Consider the following 15937-nt stretch of genomic DNA (forward strand, 5'->3'; position numbering starts at 1 on the left):
CCGAAGCTTTTATTGTCTGTTTTGATTGTTCGTTTTCTCTCATATTCCAATTATCCCTCTATCTTTTTTTAAGTCATGATCTGCATGGTCTCTAAAGTTTTCCCAATCCTCTGGTCTGCCACTCATTTTGGCAGCATTGTATATCTTTTCTTGCAATTTCATGCCATCCTTCACTCACTTTGTTAGCCTCGGATGGTGCTCCTTTTTCATGGAGTCTTTCTTTCTTGGTAAAAGAATGGTCTCTTTCCCAAGCTTGATCGTGGTTTCGGACAAAGCTCGGCACAACAGTGAGGGCCTGTTCTGTGCTGTACTCAATGTAATATATCTTTGTTGAGTTATGAAATATCTCCTTGAATATCTGCCGTTGTTTCATAACGTTAACCTATTTTCCGGTTCCACTCTTTCTTCATACTCATGTAACTTAGTAAGTGGATGTACAGATTTCCACTGATATGGGAGGCAGGCAAGGAATGATAAACACAAGATGGTCACTAATAAATAGAACAGGGAATTATGGAGAAACTTCTTTACTCAAGAGTCTAACGAGAATGTGGAACTAGCTCCCACGTGGAGTGGTTGAGGCAATAGCATATATATTCATTTAAGGGGAAGTTGGGTCTGTGCATTAGAGAACAAGGGATAGAAGGTTATTCCAAAAGGGCTAAACAAAGTAGATTTGGAGGCGGTGTGTAAACACCAGCACAGACCATTTAGGCCAAATGTCCTGCTTCTGTGCTATAAATTGTACATAGTTTTACTCCTCCACTGCATACCAGAGATTTCCCCCACTTTTCAATGCTGTAAAGTTCACGGTTTCTCCTCTCCTCACCTTCCAACAGCTTAGTCATAACTTGCCTCATAAGCAACAATTGCAACTACCTCCCTGAACATCTCTTCTGCTTGCCATCCATTGCTGTCTTTGTTCAGGAGCTTAAGGCACTGTGAGAACATAAAGGAGCTTATTCAATTTGAATAATTCCAGCTGTCCTTGAGGTGGATTTAAAGAATTCCACTGCACCATTTTAAAGAAAAGCAGACGGGTTCTAGCCAATATTTATCTCACAATCAAAATCTGGTCATTATCTCATTACTGTTTGTGGGAGCTTGCTGTGCGAAAATCAGCTCCCGAATCTCTTGCATCACAACAGTGACGACATTCAAAAAGTACTTCATTGGCTGCAAAGGGCATCGCTAAGAGCCGGTCATGAAAGGCACTAGAGAAACGCTCACTGGCTCCCGACTTTTTAAGCTGCTAAGCCGGGCTCCCCAACCCCCCCGGGCTGCACCGTGACAGACCCACCGAAAGATGGATCTACAAAGTGAATTTAAACAGGAACCAATTCTGGGGAAAGCGGAGTCAAAACCAGCCACAGGGTGGAAGGAACTCAAGTATTTGTATTCTTGTTAAAAAATAAATTAAAAAAGCACAGCTGTGAATCCATCCTTATCCCCTCGCTGGAATGAATTTCATGCTGTAATACAGTACAAATGAGTCCATTTGGTTCGGTTATTAAGCGTAAATCTAGTTAAGCCCCTTTCCGGCCATTTACACACACACACAATGAGCATAACAGGAGCAGGTGCTGGTAGGGGTGTCGGAGTGGAGAGGGGGGGGTTTGAAACGGGAAGGGAGGAGGAGAAGGAGGAAGCTCTTTCCTGACCCCATAGAGGAATGCTCAGCGAGATTGGAACAAGAGACTTCGAATAAAAGTGTGGGTAAAATGGTGTGTAATTCAATCCAATTGGCGACAGCAACTCACCCAAGGCACTGGACTGTAAAGTAAACAGTTGAGCTTTACAAACATAATAATTCCACCTAAAATACAGCCTCCCATTAGGCTGCAATCCATCATCTTATTTTCACTCAAAACAGTAAATGTTAACCTCAACCTCTCCTTGCCATTCTGCCTCTGCCAAGCTGCATTGGGAATCGCACACCACACTCTTGTTTGTTGATTATATCAAGCATTGAAATGTGCTTCTCAAAAATGATTTAAAAAACTGGAGATTGACTGATCTTTTTGTTGGGCAAGAGTATCGATTGTTATGGAACCAAGGTGAGGATACAGATGAGCCAGGATCTGAATGAGTGGAATAGGCTAGAGGGGCTGAATGGCCTCCTGCTGTTTCTTTACAAATTCACCATTTCAGTAAGTGTTAATTTTAAAATTCTGAAAATTCACCAATCAGATCTTGGGGCTGGATTCTGGACAAGGACACACAAAACATGCCCTCATTCCTCTTATCACAGAATATTTTCAGAATTTTCTGTTTCGTTGCAGATTTATTTTTCTGTGGAAGGTAAATGGATTCCTCAGCAGCATGTCCGAGATGGTTGCCCACTCTGCAGTTCATGGAGCTTTCTGAAGGCACGCTGGTTCAATTCTTGAAAGGTGTATATGACTCGTGCTGCCCACTTTGCAATGAACTGGCGCCGGCTGCTGGGGAACTTAGCAAATGTATCGTGTGGTACAAGGAACCAAACAATCCAGTAGAGTGCTCGTGTGTATCCCCGGTACGAGTTGAGTCAGTTAATCCCACCTTGGAGACAGATGGGGCTATATGAGTGGCCTCAGAACTCTTGAACTAAGGGTTCCTGCTTTTGACTACCGTTCCAGAGACCTTTGCCAGGTTCGACAAAGACACACTCTCCGATACCGTCATCGGTCCCGACCGGACCTAGCACCCTCCACAGCACATGGGACTCCAGGTTTCGAGGCCCATTTCTATTTGGTGCTGCTGACCAAACTCAGCACTAGCTGCCATCAGCTGAAGTTGCGTGTTTTTGGGAGGTTAGTTGACACTTATTGTTCTGTACTGCTTATTGTTTTTACTCCTCAAAACCTTCAGCTGACAATAGGAGCCAGGTCTCCCATTACCGCCTGCCAGTCTGAAATGATAAACTGAATGGCCTTCAGCTCATCAAGCTCGCATGAAGAGGAGTGGGGGCAATAGAGGATCACTCTCCTGGGACCAGTGCTTTGTTTCTAATAGTCCCAAAATAACTTGCACCTCAGCTGAGGAACAGGCTTCAAAATGCATCAATTTGATGTTGATCACAAGGGCAGGTCGAGATAAGGAAGGTCACACAGTCCATCTTTATTGTCACAAGTAGACATTACATTAACACTGCAATGAAGTTTCTGTGAAAAGCCCCTAGTCGCCACATTCCGGCGTCTGTTTGGGTACACCGAGGGAGAATTCAGAATGTCCAATTCACCTATCACACGTCTTTCGGGGCGTGTGGGAGGAAACCGGAACACCCGGAGGAAACCCACGCAGACACGGGGCGAACGTTTGGACTCCGCACAGACAATGACCCAAGCCTGGAATCAAACCTGGGACCTTGGAGCTGTGAAGCAACAGTGCTGCCCACGAGCTCTTCCCTCGCCCAGTCAAAGCATCTAACCACCTCTCTAAGGATTCTGAAATTACTGCATCCCTACCACGGATTGATCACTCGCTGGGTGACGAAGTGCTCCTAAACATCAGTCCTGAAATAGTCATTTACCATTTTCACATCTCTAGCCCTTGTCCTTCAGTCAAGGTTTTATGCGGAACATTGGGAATTCCAAACAGGATTAATGTCTACATAATTTGAAAAAAAGTCTCCTCTCTCATTCACCATCCTCAAATAATTAACTATTTTAATACTTGAAATCCCAAAAAAGCTAAAATGTTGCATTTCATCCACATGACCTCCTCAAATCCCTTATTGATCTCACAGAATAAAAGGACAATAAGACACCTCTGGTTTCAAACCAGGCCATACTGATTGAATCGAAGGACCATCTCTCTCTCAGGTAGTAGAGGGTTTCTGTGTGAAATAAGCGTGGGAATCTGCAAATTATGGCCAAGGACCCACTGAACATAATTTCTCCCAGCTCAATGTCTCTCATTCCGGCTAGTGTATGGCAGCAAAACAAGTCTCACCTATCCTCATAACTCAGTCCTCTGAAGCGAAGGAACTCGGACTAAAACACATCTATTCTTTTTGGCTGTCCTCTTGACACTTGGGAGCAATATGTAAACAAAGAGTACACAAATAAACATCTCTGAAGTTTGCAGACCAGGGGACACAAGTGAGTGGAGACAGAGACAGAAAAGTTACCAGCGGGGGAAAGAATAATTATCCGTAATGGGAGTGGAGGTCCAAAACCACAGAGAAACAGATAACAGGAAAATAAACAGACAAAGCACATCAAACAGTAAACAGGAACACAGAAGTGAAATGAAACTTTTGGAAGGAGATGTATATTAAACAGTTGATATGATAAAGACTGCTTGCAACTCAAGCCAAACAGGCCATAAAAGCTCTCTGCTGAATTAGTTATCTCAGCCAAGGGGGGACGACAGCTCCTAATAACTCGACCGCAGGGCTTCTGAGCGAAGGGAAGGCAAAGAAAAAAAGTCAGTCAGGGTTTTTGCAACCCAGCGCGTCCACTTGGGAAGTGTGCATGCGAGGTAGAAGCTGGGTTAGCTCCGTTGTGACCTTTCTAACCCTCATGCGAGCATCGGTTAAAAGATTCTGTCCAACACCAGCAGTCCAGACTTGCACATGAATGATAGTATGTGATCGCAAAGGAACATAGGAGGCCATTCAGCCCTTTCAGCCTGCTCCACCACTCAATGCGACCAATGGCTGATCAGCTACCCACCCCCATATGGAGCTTTTAAACATAGAACATAGAAAAATACAGCACAGAACAGGCCCTTTGGCCCACAATGTTGTGCTGAACTTTTGTCCTAGACTAACAACAAATTAATCTACACCCCATCATTCTACCATAATCCATGTACCTATCCAATAGCCGCTTGAAGGTTCCTAATGTTTCTGACTCAACTACTTCCACAGGAAGTGCATTCCATGCCCCCACTACTCTCTGGGTAAAGAACCTACCTCTGCCATCCCCCCCTATATCTTCCACCATTCACCTTAAATCTATGTCCCCTTGTAATGGTTTGTTCCACCCGGGGACTGTCTACTCTTTCTATTCCCCTGATCATCTTATAGACCTCTATCAAGTCGCCCCTCATCCTTCTCCGTTCTAATGAAAAAAGGCCTAGCACCCTCAACCTTTCCTCGTAAGACCTACTCTCCATTCCAGGCAACATCCTGGTAAATCTCCTTTGCACCTTTTCCAAAGCTTCCACATCCTTCCTAAAATGAGGCGACCAGAACTGCACACAGTACTCCAAATGTGGCCGTACCAAGGTTTTGTACAGCTGCATCATTACCTCACGGCTCTTAAATTCAATCCCTCTGCTAATGAACGCCAGCACACCATAGGTCTTTTCACAGCTCCATCCACTTGAGTGGCAACTTTCAAAGATCTATGAACATAGACCCCAAGATCTCTCTGCTCCTCCACATTGCCAAGAACCCTACCATTAACCCTGTATTCCGCATTCATATTTGTCCTTCCAAAATGGACAACCTCACACTTTCCAGGGTTAAACTCTATCTGCCACTTCTCAACACAGTTCTGCATCCTATCTATGTCTCTTTGCAGCTGACAACAGCCCTCCTCACTATGCACAACACCACCAATCTTCGTATCGTCTGCAAATTTACTGACCCACTCTTCAACTCCCTCATCCAAGTCATTAATGAAAATCACAAACAGCAGAGGACCCAGAACTGATCCCTGCGTATGCCACTGGTAACTGGGCTCCAGGCTGAATATTTGCCATCCACCACCACTCTCTGACTTCTCTCGATTAGCCAGTTCGTTATCCAACTGGCCAAATTTCCCACTATCCGATGCCTCCTTACTTTCTGCATAAGCCTACCATGGGGAACCTTATCAAATGCCTTACTAAAATCCATGTACACTACATCCACTGCTTTACCTTCATCCACGTGCTTGGTCACCTCCTCAAAGAATTCAATAAGACTTGAGGCAAGACCTACCCCTCACAAATCCGTGATGACTATCCCTAATCAACCAGTGTCTTTCCAGATGCTCAGAAATCCTATCCTCAGTACCCTTTCCATTACTTTGCCTACCAGCAAAGTAAGACTAACAGGCCTGTAATTCCCAGGGTTATCCCTATTCCCTTTTTTGAACAGGGGCACGACATTCGCCACTCTCCAATCCCCTGGTACCACCCCTGTTTACAGTGAGGACGAAAAGATCATTGCCAAAGGCTCTGCAATTTCATCTTTTGCTTCCCATAGAATCCTTGGATATATCCCGTCAGGCCCGGGCGACTTGTCTATCCTCAAGTTTTTCAAAATGCCCAACACATCTTCCTTCCTAACAAGTATCTCCTCGAGCTTACCAGTCTGTTTCACACTGTCCTCTCCAACAATATGCCCCCTCTCATTCGTAAATACTGAAGAAAAGTACTCGTTCTAGACCTCTCCCATCTCTTCAGACTCAATACACAATCTCCCGCTGCTGTCCTTGATCCGACGTACCCTTGCTCCATTCATTCTCATATTTCTCACATATGTGTAAAAGGCCTTGGGGTTTTCCTTGATCCTACCCAACGATTTGTCATGCCCTCTCTTAGCTCTCCTAATCCCTTTCTTCAGTTCCCTCCTGGCTATCTTGTATCCCTCCAGTGCCCTGTCTAAACCTTGTTTCCTCAGCCTTACATAAGTATCCTTCTTCCTCTTAACAAGACATTCAACCTCTCTTGTCAACCATGGTTCCCTCACTCGACCATCTCTTCCCTGCCTGACAAGGACATACATGTCAAGGACATGTAGTATCTGTTCCTTGAACAAGTTCCACATTTCAATTGTGTCCTTCCCTGACAGCCTATGTTCCCAACTTATGCACTTCAGTTCTTGTCTGACAGCATTGTATTTACCCTTCCCCCAATTGTAAACCTTGCCCTGTTGCACGCACCTATCCCTCTCCATTACTAAAGTGAAAGTCACAGAATTGTGGTCACTATCTCCAAAATGCTCCCCCACTAATAAATCTATCAGTTGCCCTGGTTCATTACAAAGTACCAAATCCAATATGACCTCCCCTCTGGTCGGACAATCTACATACTGTGTTAGAAAAGCTTCCTGGACACACTGCACAAACACCACCCCATCCAAACTATTTGATCTAAAGAGTTTCCATTCAATGTTTGGGAAGTTGAAGTCACCCATGACTATTACCCTGTTTCCAAAATCTGTTTCCCAATCTGTTCCTCCACATCTCTGCTGCTATTGGGGGGCCGATAGAAAACTCCCAACAAGGTGACTGCTCCTTTCCTATTTCCGACTTCAACCCATACTACCTCAGTAGGCAGATCCTCCTCGAACTGCCTTTCTGCAGCTGTTATACTATCTCCAATTAACAATGCAACCCCCCCCCCCCCCACCTCTTTTACCACCCTACTAATCTTAGGGCAGCACGGTAGCATTGTGGATAGCACAATTGCTTCACAGCTCCAGGGTCCCAGGTTCGATTCTGGCTGGGGTCACTGTCTGTGCGGAGTCTGCACATCCTCCCAGTGTGTGCGTGGGTTTCCTCCGGGTGCTCCGGTTTCCTCCCACAGTCCAAAGATGTGCAGGTTAGGTGGATTGGCCATGATAAATTGCCCATAGTGTCCAAAATTGCCCTTCGTGTTGGGTGGGGTTAATGGGTTATGGGGATAGGATGGAGGTGTTGACCTTGGGTAGGGTGCTCTTTCCAAGAGCCGGTGCAGACTCGATGGGCCAAATGGCCTCCTTCTGCACTGTAAATTCTATGAATTATTGAAACATCTATAACCAGGAACCTCCAATAATAATTTCTGCCCCTCTTCTATCCAAGTTTCCGTGATGGCCACCACATCGTAGCCCCAAGTACCGATCCATGGAATAAGGAATAACCCACCTTATTCCTGATGCTTCTTGCGTTGAAGTATAGACACTTCAACCCATCTCTGTGCCTGCAAGTAATCTCCGTTGTCAGTGTTACCTTACCCATTGCCTCACTACACTCTTTGACGTCCCGAACATCGGCTACCTTAGTTGCTGGACTACAAATCCGGTTCCCATTCCCCTGCCAACTTAGTTTAAACCCTCCAGAAGAGTACTAGAAAACCTCCCTCCCAGGATATTGGTGCCCCTCTGGTTCGGATGCAACCCGTCCTGCTTGTACTGGTCCCAACTTCCCCAGAATGCGCTCCAGTTAACCAAATACCTGAAGCCCTCCCTCCTACACCATTCCTGCAGCCACGTGGTCAACTGCAAACACTCCCTATTCCTAGCCTCGCACCGGCAACAAACCAGAGATGACAACTCTGTCTGTCCTGGCTTTTAACTTCCAGCCTAACTCCCTAAACTCGTTTATTACCTCCACACACCTTTTCCTACCTACGCCGTTGGTACCAATGTGCACCACGACTTCTGGCTGCTCCCCCTCCCCCTCAAGGATCCTGAAGACACGATCCGAGACATCCCTGGCCCTGGCACCCAGGAGGCAACATACCTTCCGGGAGTCTCGCTTGCGGCCACAGAATCTCCTATCTACTCCCCTAACCATTGAGTCTCCCATCACTATTGCTTTTCCATTCTCCCCCCTTCCCTTCTGAGCCCCAGAGCCAGACTCAGTGCCAGAGACCTGCTCCACATTCTTCAATACCTTTGACTAACAAAAATACATCAAGGTCTAAAATTATTGGCCTAATGGGAATTGTCACTTGCAGAAGAGAGTTCCAAACTTCTATCACTCTTGTGTACAGAAGTGTTAATTTCATTCCTGAACGGTCTGAATCTACTTTTTTAATATTGTGTCCACCCCATTTCCCAGACTCCTCAACCAATGGAAGTAATTAAAGTAAGCAAAATACTGCGGTTGCTGGGATCCGAAACAAGAAGAGTATGCCAGGAAAACTCAGCAGGTCTGTGGCATCTAGGAGAGAAACAGATTTAAAGTCTCGAGTCCTTTGACTCGAATGTTGAAATTATTTCTCACTTATCTACAGTTACCGTCTCGAAAACTTCAACTGAATCACCCCTTAACCTTCTAAATTCTACAGAATAGAACCCTAATTTGTGTACTTCAGAGTCATCGACCCATAGAGATCGACAGCACAGAAAAGGCCCTTTGTTTTTGACCAGTGCCGACGAGATGGATCAATCAGCTCAGTATTCTAATCCCGTTATCCAGCACTTTATAGAAACGCTACAGTGCAGAAGGAGGCTGTTCGACCCATCAAGTCTGCACCGTCCCTCTGAAAGGGGACCCCACCTAAGGTCAGTCCCCCACCTTATCCCCTTAACCCAGTAACCCCACCTAACCTAACCTCTAACCTTTGGGACACTAAGGGGCAATTGATCGTGGCCAATCCACCTAACCTGCACATCTTTGGACCGTGGGGGAAAACCGGGGGAAACCCACGCAGACACGGGGAGAATGTGCAGACTCCGCGCAGACAGTAACCCGAGGCGGGAACCAGGGTCCCTGGAGCTGTGAGGCAGCAGTGCTAACCACCACGCCACTTGGCCCGTTGCCTCGTATGCCTCGACATCGCAAGTGCACATCTAAATACTTCTTGAATATTATGAGGGTCACTGCCTCCAACATGGCCAGTAGAGTCTGGCCTGCGATGGACAATGAAATGATTTGAAAGCCTATCAGTTGAGCTGAAATTGGCTTCTGACCATGGTTGGTGACAGCAGGCATGCTGACATCATGCCAGTTGGAATTCAGCCAAAGGGGTCTATATTGCAGCTGGGAAGCAGTGACCTGGTCAGTCACTAGAAAACGTGCGAGAAGTCATTGGCGGATCGTGCACACAGGGCGAGCTCCACGTGCATATACTAAGCAATCAGTAATTATTGTTTTCCGTAATTTGAAAATAAGGCTCAGTTAAAGGCATCACCCAGTTAAAGTGGAAACGATACCCTGAGCCTCTCATTATTCAAAAAGTAGGGGTCCAACCCAAGGCAATTGTCCAACGATCAGGATACCTGGCAGAATTGTAATGACCGTTTTGAAATACCTGTAATTTGTTTTGACTGTATTGAAGTACCTCAAGAGGGTCTGCAGAGAACCGGAATACCATTGCCCTGGGTGATAGCCATTTTGAAATGCTTGAATGTTCTTTCAGATATTTTCTAAGTATATTTTTACACCAATGAGCCTGCTTAAAGTAGCTTCCACTGAATTAGAACAAGGCCTGTCAATAGCACTGTGGTGAAAGCTCAAGTGCTACCACCATCATCAGGCACTAAGCAGAATTGCAGCTGTACAAAAGCTACGCCTGAACATTAAGTTGGATATCTCATTCAAAGGCCACAGTATGGTTGGAATGATAAAACACAAAATGGTGTAATGGGGATGGTTGGGGGGGGGGGCAGTTAGTCAATGGTACAAGCTGAATTTACGTAGCACCATTAAATTAGTAAAACATCCCGAGACACTTCACAGGAGCAATTTTCATACTAAATTTGACACTGAGCCACACATGAAGAAATTGGGTCAAATGACCAAAAGCCTGGTCAAAGAAGGAGTTTGAAAAATGAGGGTGAGTTAGAGGGGCAAAAAGATTTAGGGCGCCTACAGCCTAGAGCGAGTTTGAAAACAAGGCGGAGGAATTTAAAAACCGAGATGTTGCCGGACTGGGAGCCACTGGCGGGGTAATGGGTTGTTGGAAATTAGCAGATGGGTGACAGTTTTTGATGTGCTCGAGTTGATGGAGTGGAAGCCGTCAGGAGAACATTGGAAAAGTCAAGCCAGAGGGAAGAATGAAGAAGTGCAATCGGGAATGCCATAAGCATTGAGGCACCTTGTTTCGGTCAGAGCAGTGTGTTTGCTCTGCCTCTAAACAGCATGTGATCAATGCCGATCCAGGATTCAAAGTGTTCCACTCCCATCTCTCACCCGGATCAGCACAAAGTCACAGAACAGGTTCAGTGGCTAACAATCACGCACACAATAATTCTTCAGATTAAGAAATATTGCTACACCCATAATCTGTTTGCGATAATGTTGGACATTCTGAAGTATGGTCTCATGCTCCTGTTGACGTTTCATTAACAATTAGCATTAGGTTAAAAACTTTACTGGTGTGACATTTCCTACATAGCAAACTTCTTAAACTCATGGTGGAATATTCACTGTATAAACAAGCGAAGAACTGGCAATTAGGTAAGGATGTGGAGGAGCACGAGAACTGAACCCCCAAGGGCAACACGGAGGCACAGTGGTAAGCACAGCTGCCTCACGGCGCCGAGGTCCCAGGTTCGATCCCGGCTCTGGGTCACTGTCCGTGTGGAGTTTGCACATTCTCCCCGTGTTTGCGTGGGTTTTGCCCCCACAACCCAAAGCTATTTTCATTCATAGAATTTACAGTGCAGAAGGAGGCCATTTGGCCCATCGAGTCTGCACCAGCTCTTAGAAAGAGCACCCTACCCAAGGTCAACACCTCCACCCTATCCCCATAACCCAGTAACCCCACCCAACACTAAGGGCAATTTTGGGCACTAAGGGCAATTTATCATGGCCAATCCACCTAACCTGCACATCTTTGGACTGTGGGAGGAAACCGGAGCACCCGGAGGAAACCCACGCACACACGGGGAGGATGTGCAGACTCCGCACAGGCAGTGACCCAAGCCGGAATCGAACCTGGGACCCTGGAGCTGTGAAGCAATTGTGCTATCCACAATGCTACCGTGCTGCCCTATGCAGGGTAGGTGGATTGGCCACGCTAAATTGCCCCTTAATTGGAAGAAATGAATTGGGTACTCTAAATTTTTAAAAAAGAACTGAACCCCAGATTATATTCCCTCCCTTTCCACACGCACATACATTTGCCACCCCTAGCCGTATACAATCTTGAAAAATGCTGAAGACCTACAGTCAATTCAGGAAAACACAAATTCATCTCCAACTCTAGAAGGGAATGAACGAAGGCTCTGGAGTTCCTAACTCCTTAATCACAACTAACTAATTATTGCTGAATTGGGAACGAGCCAGAGAGGGGTGAGGTACAATTCTAAACAAATGCTGCGAGCACTTGGGACCAAGTGTCTTCATTTTCCCTTTCTTTAGCATTTTTTCATGGATTATACCAACACATTCACCTCCCCAATCACTTACCTCTGTAAAAATCAGCATTTCCCAGAAACAACACACTGTTCAGGAGAACCATGACCCAGCAGAGTGGTAACAGGTAGAAGATGGAGAGCATTCCCATCAAACTTCCGTAAAACCTAAACAAAATAGAAAGGAAGGCAAACATCCAGCATTAGCATTTCAGGATTCCAGACAAATAAAACGCAAGGAGTCATCAGGAACTTGAGGAGAAACAGGAGAGGACCATTCTTCCCCTCGAACGTATTCTGCCATTCGCGGTGACCCTGAATTGGCCTGTACCTTAATCCCAGTTCCATGGCTTGGCTCCAAAAGTCCCCTACTATATTCCCTGTACACACACGACTGCGTGGCGAAATTTGGTTCCAACTCCATCTACAAGTTTGCTGACGATACGAACATAGTATCGTACTACGGGTCTGGTTTAGCTCAGTAGGCTAGACAGCTGGATTGTTATTCAGAATAAGGTCAGCACGACGGGTTCAATTCCCGTACCAGCTGAAAATTCGGAATTCTCCCTCCCTGTACCTGAGCAGGCGCCAGAATGTGGGACTAGGGCTTTTCACAGCAACTTCATTGCAGTGTTAATGTAAGCCTACTTGTGACAATAAAAGATTATTTATTTATTTATTGGGCCGGATCTCAAATAACACGAGTCAGAATACAGGGGGGAGATAGAGAACCTAGTGGAGCGGTGCAGCGACAACAATCTATCCCTCAATGCCGGCAAAACTAAAGAGCTGGTCATTGACTTCAGGAAGCAAAGTACTGTACACACCACCCCTGTCAGCATCAACGGGGCCGAGGATGAGATGGTTCGCAGTTTCAAATTCCTTGGGGTACACATCTCCAAAAATTTGTCCTGGTCGACGCTACCGCCAAGAAAGCACAACAGCGCCTATGCTTCCTCAGGAAACTAAGGAAATTTGGCATGTACACATTAACCCTTACCAACTTTTACAGATGCACCATAGAAAGCATCCTATCTGGCTGCATCACAGCCTGGTAATGGCAACTTTGGATTTTGTTTATTGTCACGTGTACCAAGGTACAGTGAAAAGTATTTTCCTGTGAACAGCTCAACAGATCATTAAATACATGAAAAGAAAAGGAAATAAAAGAAAATACATAATAGGGCAACACAAGGTACACAATTTAACTACATAACACCAGCATCGGGTGAAGCATACAGGGGTGTAGTGTTAATGAGGTCAGTCCGTAAGAGGGTCGTTTAGGAGTCTGGTAACAGTGGGGAAGAAGCCGTTTTGAGTCTGTTCGTTTCGTGTTCTCAGACTTTTGCATTTCCTGCCCGACGGAAGAAGCTGAAAGAGTAAGCAGGTCGGAGGGATCTTTGATTATGCTGCCCGCTTTCCCCAGGCAGCGGGAGGTGTCGATGGAACTGCTCGGCCCAAGGCCGCAAGAAACTTCAGAGAGCCGCCAACACAGCCCAGTCCATCACACGAACCTGCCTCCCACCCATTGACTCCACCTACACCTCAAACTCCATTCAGAAGTAATAACAGGAAGACAGAGTACTGGGCTAATGGTAAGATTCTTGGCAGTGTGGATGAGCACAGAGATCTCGGTGTCCATGTACATAGATCCCTGAAAGTTGTCACTCAAGTTGAGAGGGTTGTTAAGAAGGCGTACGGTGTGATAGCTTTCATTGCTAGAGGGATTGAGTTTCGGAGCCATGAGGTCATGTTGCAGCTGTACAAAACTCTGGTGCGGCCGCATTTGGAGTATTGCGTGCAATTCTGGTCGCCGCATTATAGGAAGGATGCGGAAGCATTGGAAAGGGTGCAGAGGGGATTTACCGGAATGTTGCCTGGTATGGAGGAACGATCTTATGAGGAAAGGCTGAGGGACTGGAGGCTGTTTTCGTTAGAGAGAAGGTTAAGAGGGGACTTAATTGAGGCATACAAGATGATCAGAGGATTGGATAGGGTGGGCAGCGAGAACCTTTTTCCTCGGATGGTGATGTCTAGCACGAGGGGACATAGCTTTAAATTGAGGGGAGATAGATATAGGACAGATGTCAGAGGTAGGTTCTTTACTCCGAGAGTAGTAAGGGCGTGGAATGCCCTGCTTGCAACAGTAGTGGACTCGCCAACACTAAGGGCATTCAAATGGTCATTGGATAGACACATGGACGATAAGGGAATAGTGTAGATGGGCTTTAGAGTGGTTTCACAGGTCGGTGCAACATCGAGGGCCGAAGGGCCTGCACTGCGCCGTAATGTTCTCTGTTCTATTCATTCTGCAATGTTCTTGCCCACTCACTAAGCCTGTCCTTATTCCCTTGAAGCCTCTTTGCATCATCTTCACAACACACATCCCAAACTGGTTTTGTGCCATCAGCAAACTTAAAATATCACATATGGCCCTCACATCCAAATCACTTCTAGAATTGTGAATAGCTGGTGCCAAAATACTGATTTTTGTGGTACCTCAGTGATCACAACCTGCCAATGCTAGAATGATCCTACTCGCTGTCTTCTGTCTGTTAAGCAATCCTCAATCCATGCCAGTATATATATCCCCAATCCTACATGTTCTGATATTGTTTACTAACTTCTGTGTGGGGTCGAATCGAAAGCACTCTGAAAGTCTAAGTACGCCACATTCACTGGTTTCCCTCGAAGGCAATCCAGCGGTTTTTAAAATTTGTGTACCCCACGAAGTTATTGCTGAACCTGCTTGTATTGATTTGATGTTTTGCATTTTGAGCTGCTGATGTACTTCATGAATTGTTCCCATTAATCTGGTGTTTTTACATTGTGCTTTATATTTGGAACTAAAAAAATGATTGCGGTGCAGATCCTGTGTGTAGACTCATCAGGTGGCAGGAACATGGGAGTACAGAGAATGTCAAGACAAGGGGAGAAGAATCCTGACGGAAAATACCACCAGAGGAGTTTATATGTTATTCATTTTTATTAATTCAAAGTCCAAGGACACTAAGAACACACACACACTGGCATGCCAGACCATGTCATTGAACAGGTGGTCCAGATGGATTACATCACCAGATACTCTGCAACAAACCTCAAAGGCAATGACTCCCCTAGGAAGATGTAAATGGTTTTCTTCCTGCCTTATCGGAGCTAGGGTATACTAAATAATAATAATCATCTTTATTATTGTCACAAGTAGGCTTACATTAACACTGCAATGAAGTTACTGTGAAAATCCCCTAGTTGCCACATTCCGGCGCCTGTTCGGGTACACAGAGGGAAAATTCAGAATGCCGAACAGGCGCTGGAATGTGGCGACTAGGGGCTTTTCACAGTAACTTAATTTGAAGCCTACTTGTGACAATAAGCGATTTTCATTTCATTTTCATTCACCAAACAAGCACATCTTTCGGGAGGAAACCGGAGTAGTTCTCTATTTTCTTTCCTCCTTTCTTAAATAGTGGGGTTAGATTTGCAACCTTCCAATCTGCACGCACTGTTCCAGATTCCCAAGAATTTTGAAAGATGACCACCAATGAATCGACTATCCCTGTAGTCACTTCTTTCAACGCTCTGGGCTATAGATCATCAGATCCAGAGGATTTATCAACTTTTAGTCCCATTTATTTCTCCAATGCTACTTTTTACTAATACTAATTTATTTCAATTTCTCACTCACTAGACTGTTGGATCTCCATTATTTCTGGGAGATTTCTTGGATCTTCCTCTGTGAAGACAGACACAAAGTCATTATTTAATTTCTCTGCCATTTTGAATACCTCATTACAAATTCTCTTGTCTCTTGATGTGATGAGCCCACAGTTGTCTTTGCTAATCTTTTCCTTTTTACATACCCCTAGAAGCTTTTACAGTCCATTTTATGTTTCGTGATACTTTTCTATTGGGGGGGGGGGGGGGGGGCACTCCCGCCTCTCAGTGCCAGGA

General features: G+C 45.5%; 1 protein-coding gene across 5 annotated transcripts in view; it reads right to left on the minus strand.

Annotated features, from left to right (window-relative positions):
- The window catches only part of zfyve27 (zinc finger, FYVE domain containing 27), a 180948-nt gene that overhangs the window by 138106 nt on the left and 26905 nt on the right, over positions 1-15937 (minus strand). For all 5 annotated transcript variants that reach the window (XM_072479641.1, XM_072479638.1, XM_072479637.1 and 2 more), the window contains exon 5: positions 12042-12154. In XM_072479641.1, the coding sequence (XP_072335742.1) occupies positions 12042-12154 (113 nt within the window). The remainder of the gene's footprint in view (positions 1-12041; positions 12155-15937) is intronic.

Source organism: Scyliorhinus torazame, chromosome 16 (assembly GCF_047496885.1).
Source record: "Scyliorhinus torazame isolate Kashiwa2021f chromosome 16, sScyTor2.1, whole genome shotgun sequence".
Classification (NCBI taxonomy): domain Eukaryota; kingdom Metazoa; phylum Chordata; class Chondrichthyes; order Carcharhiniformes; family Scyliorhinidae; genus Scyliorhinus; species Scyliorhinus torazame.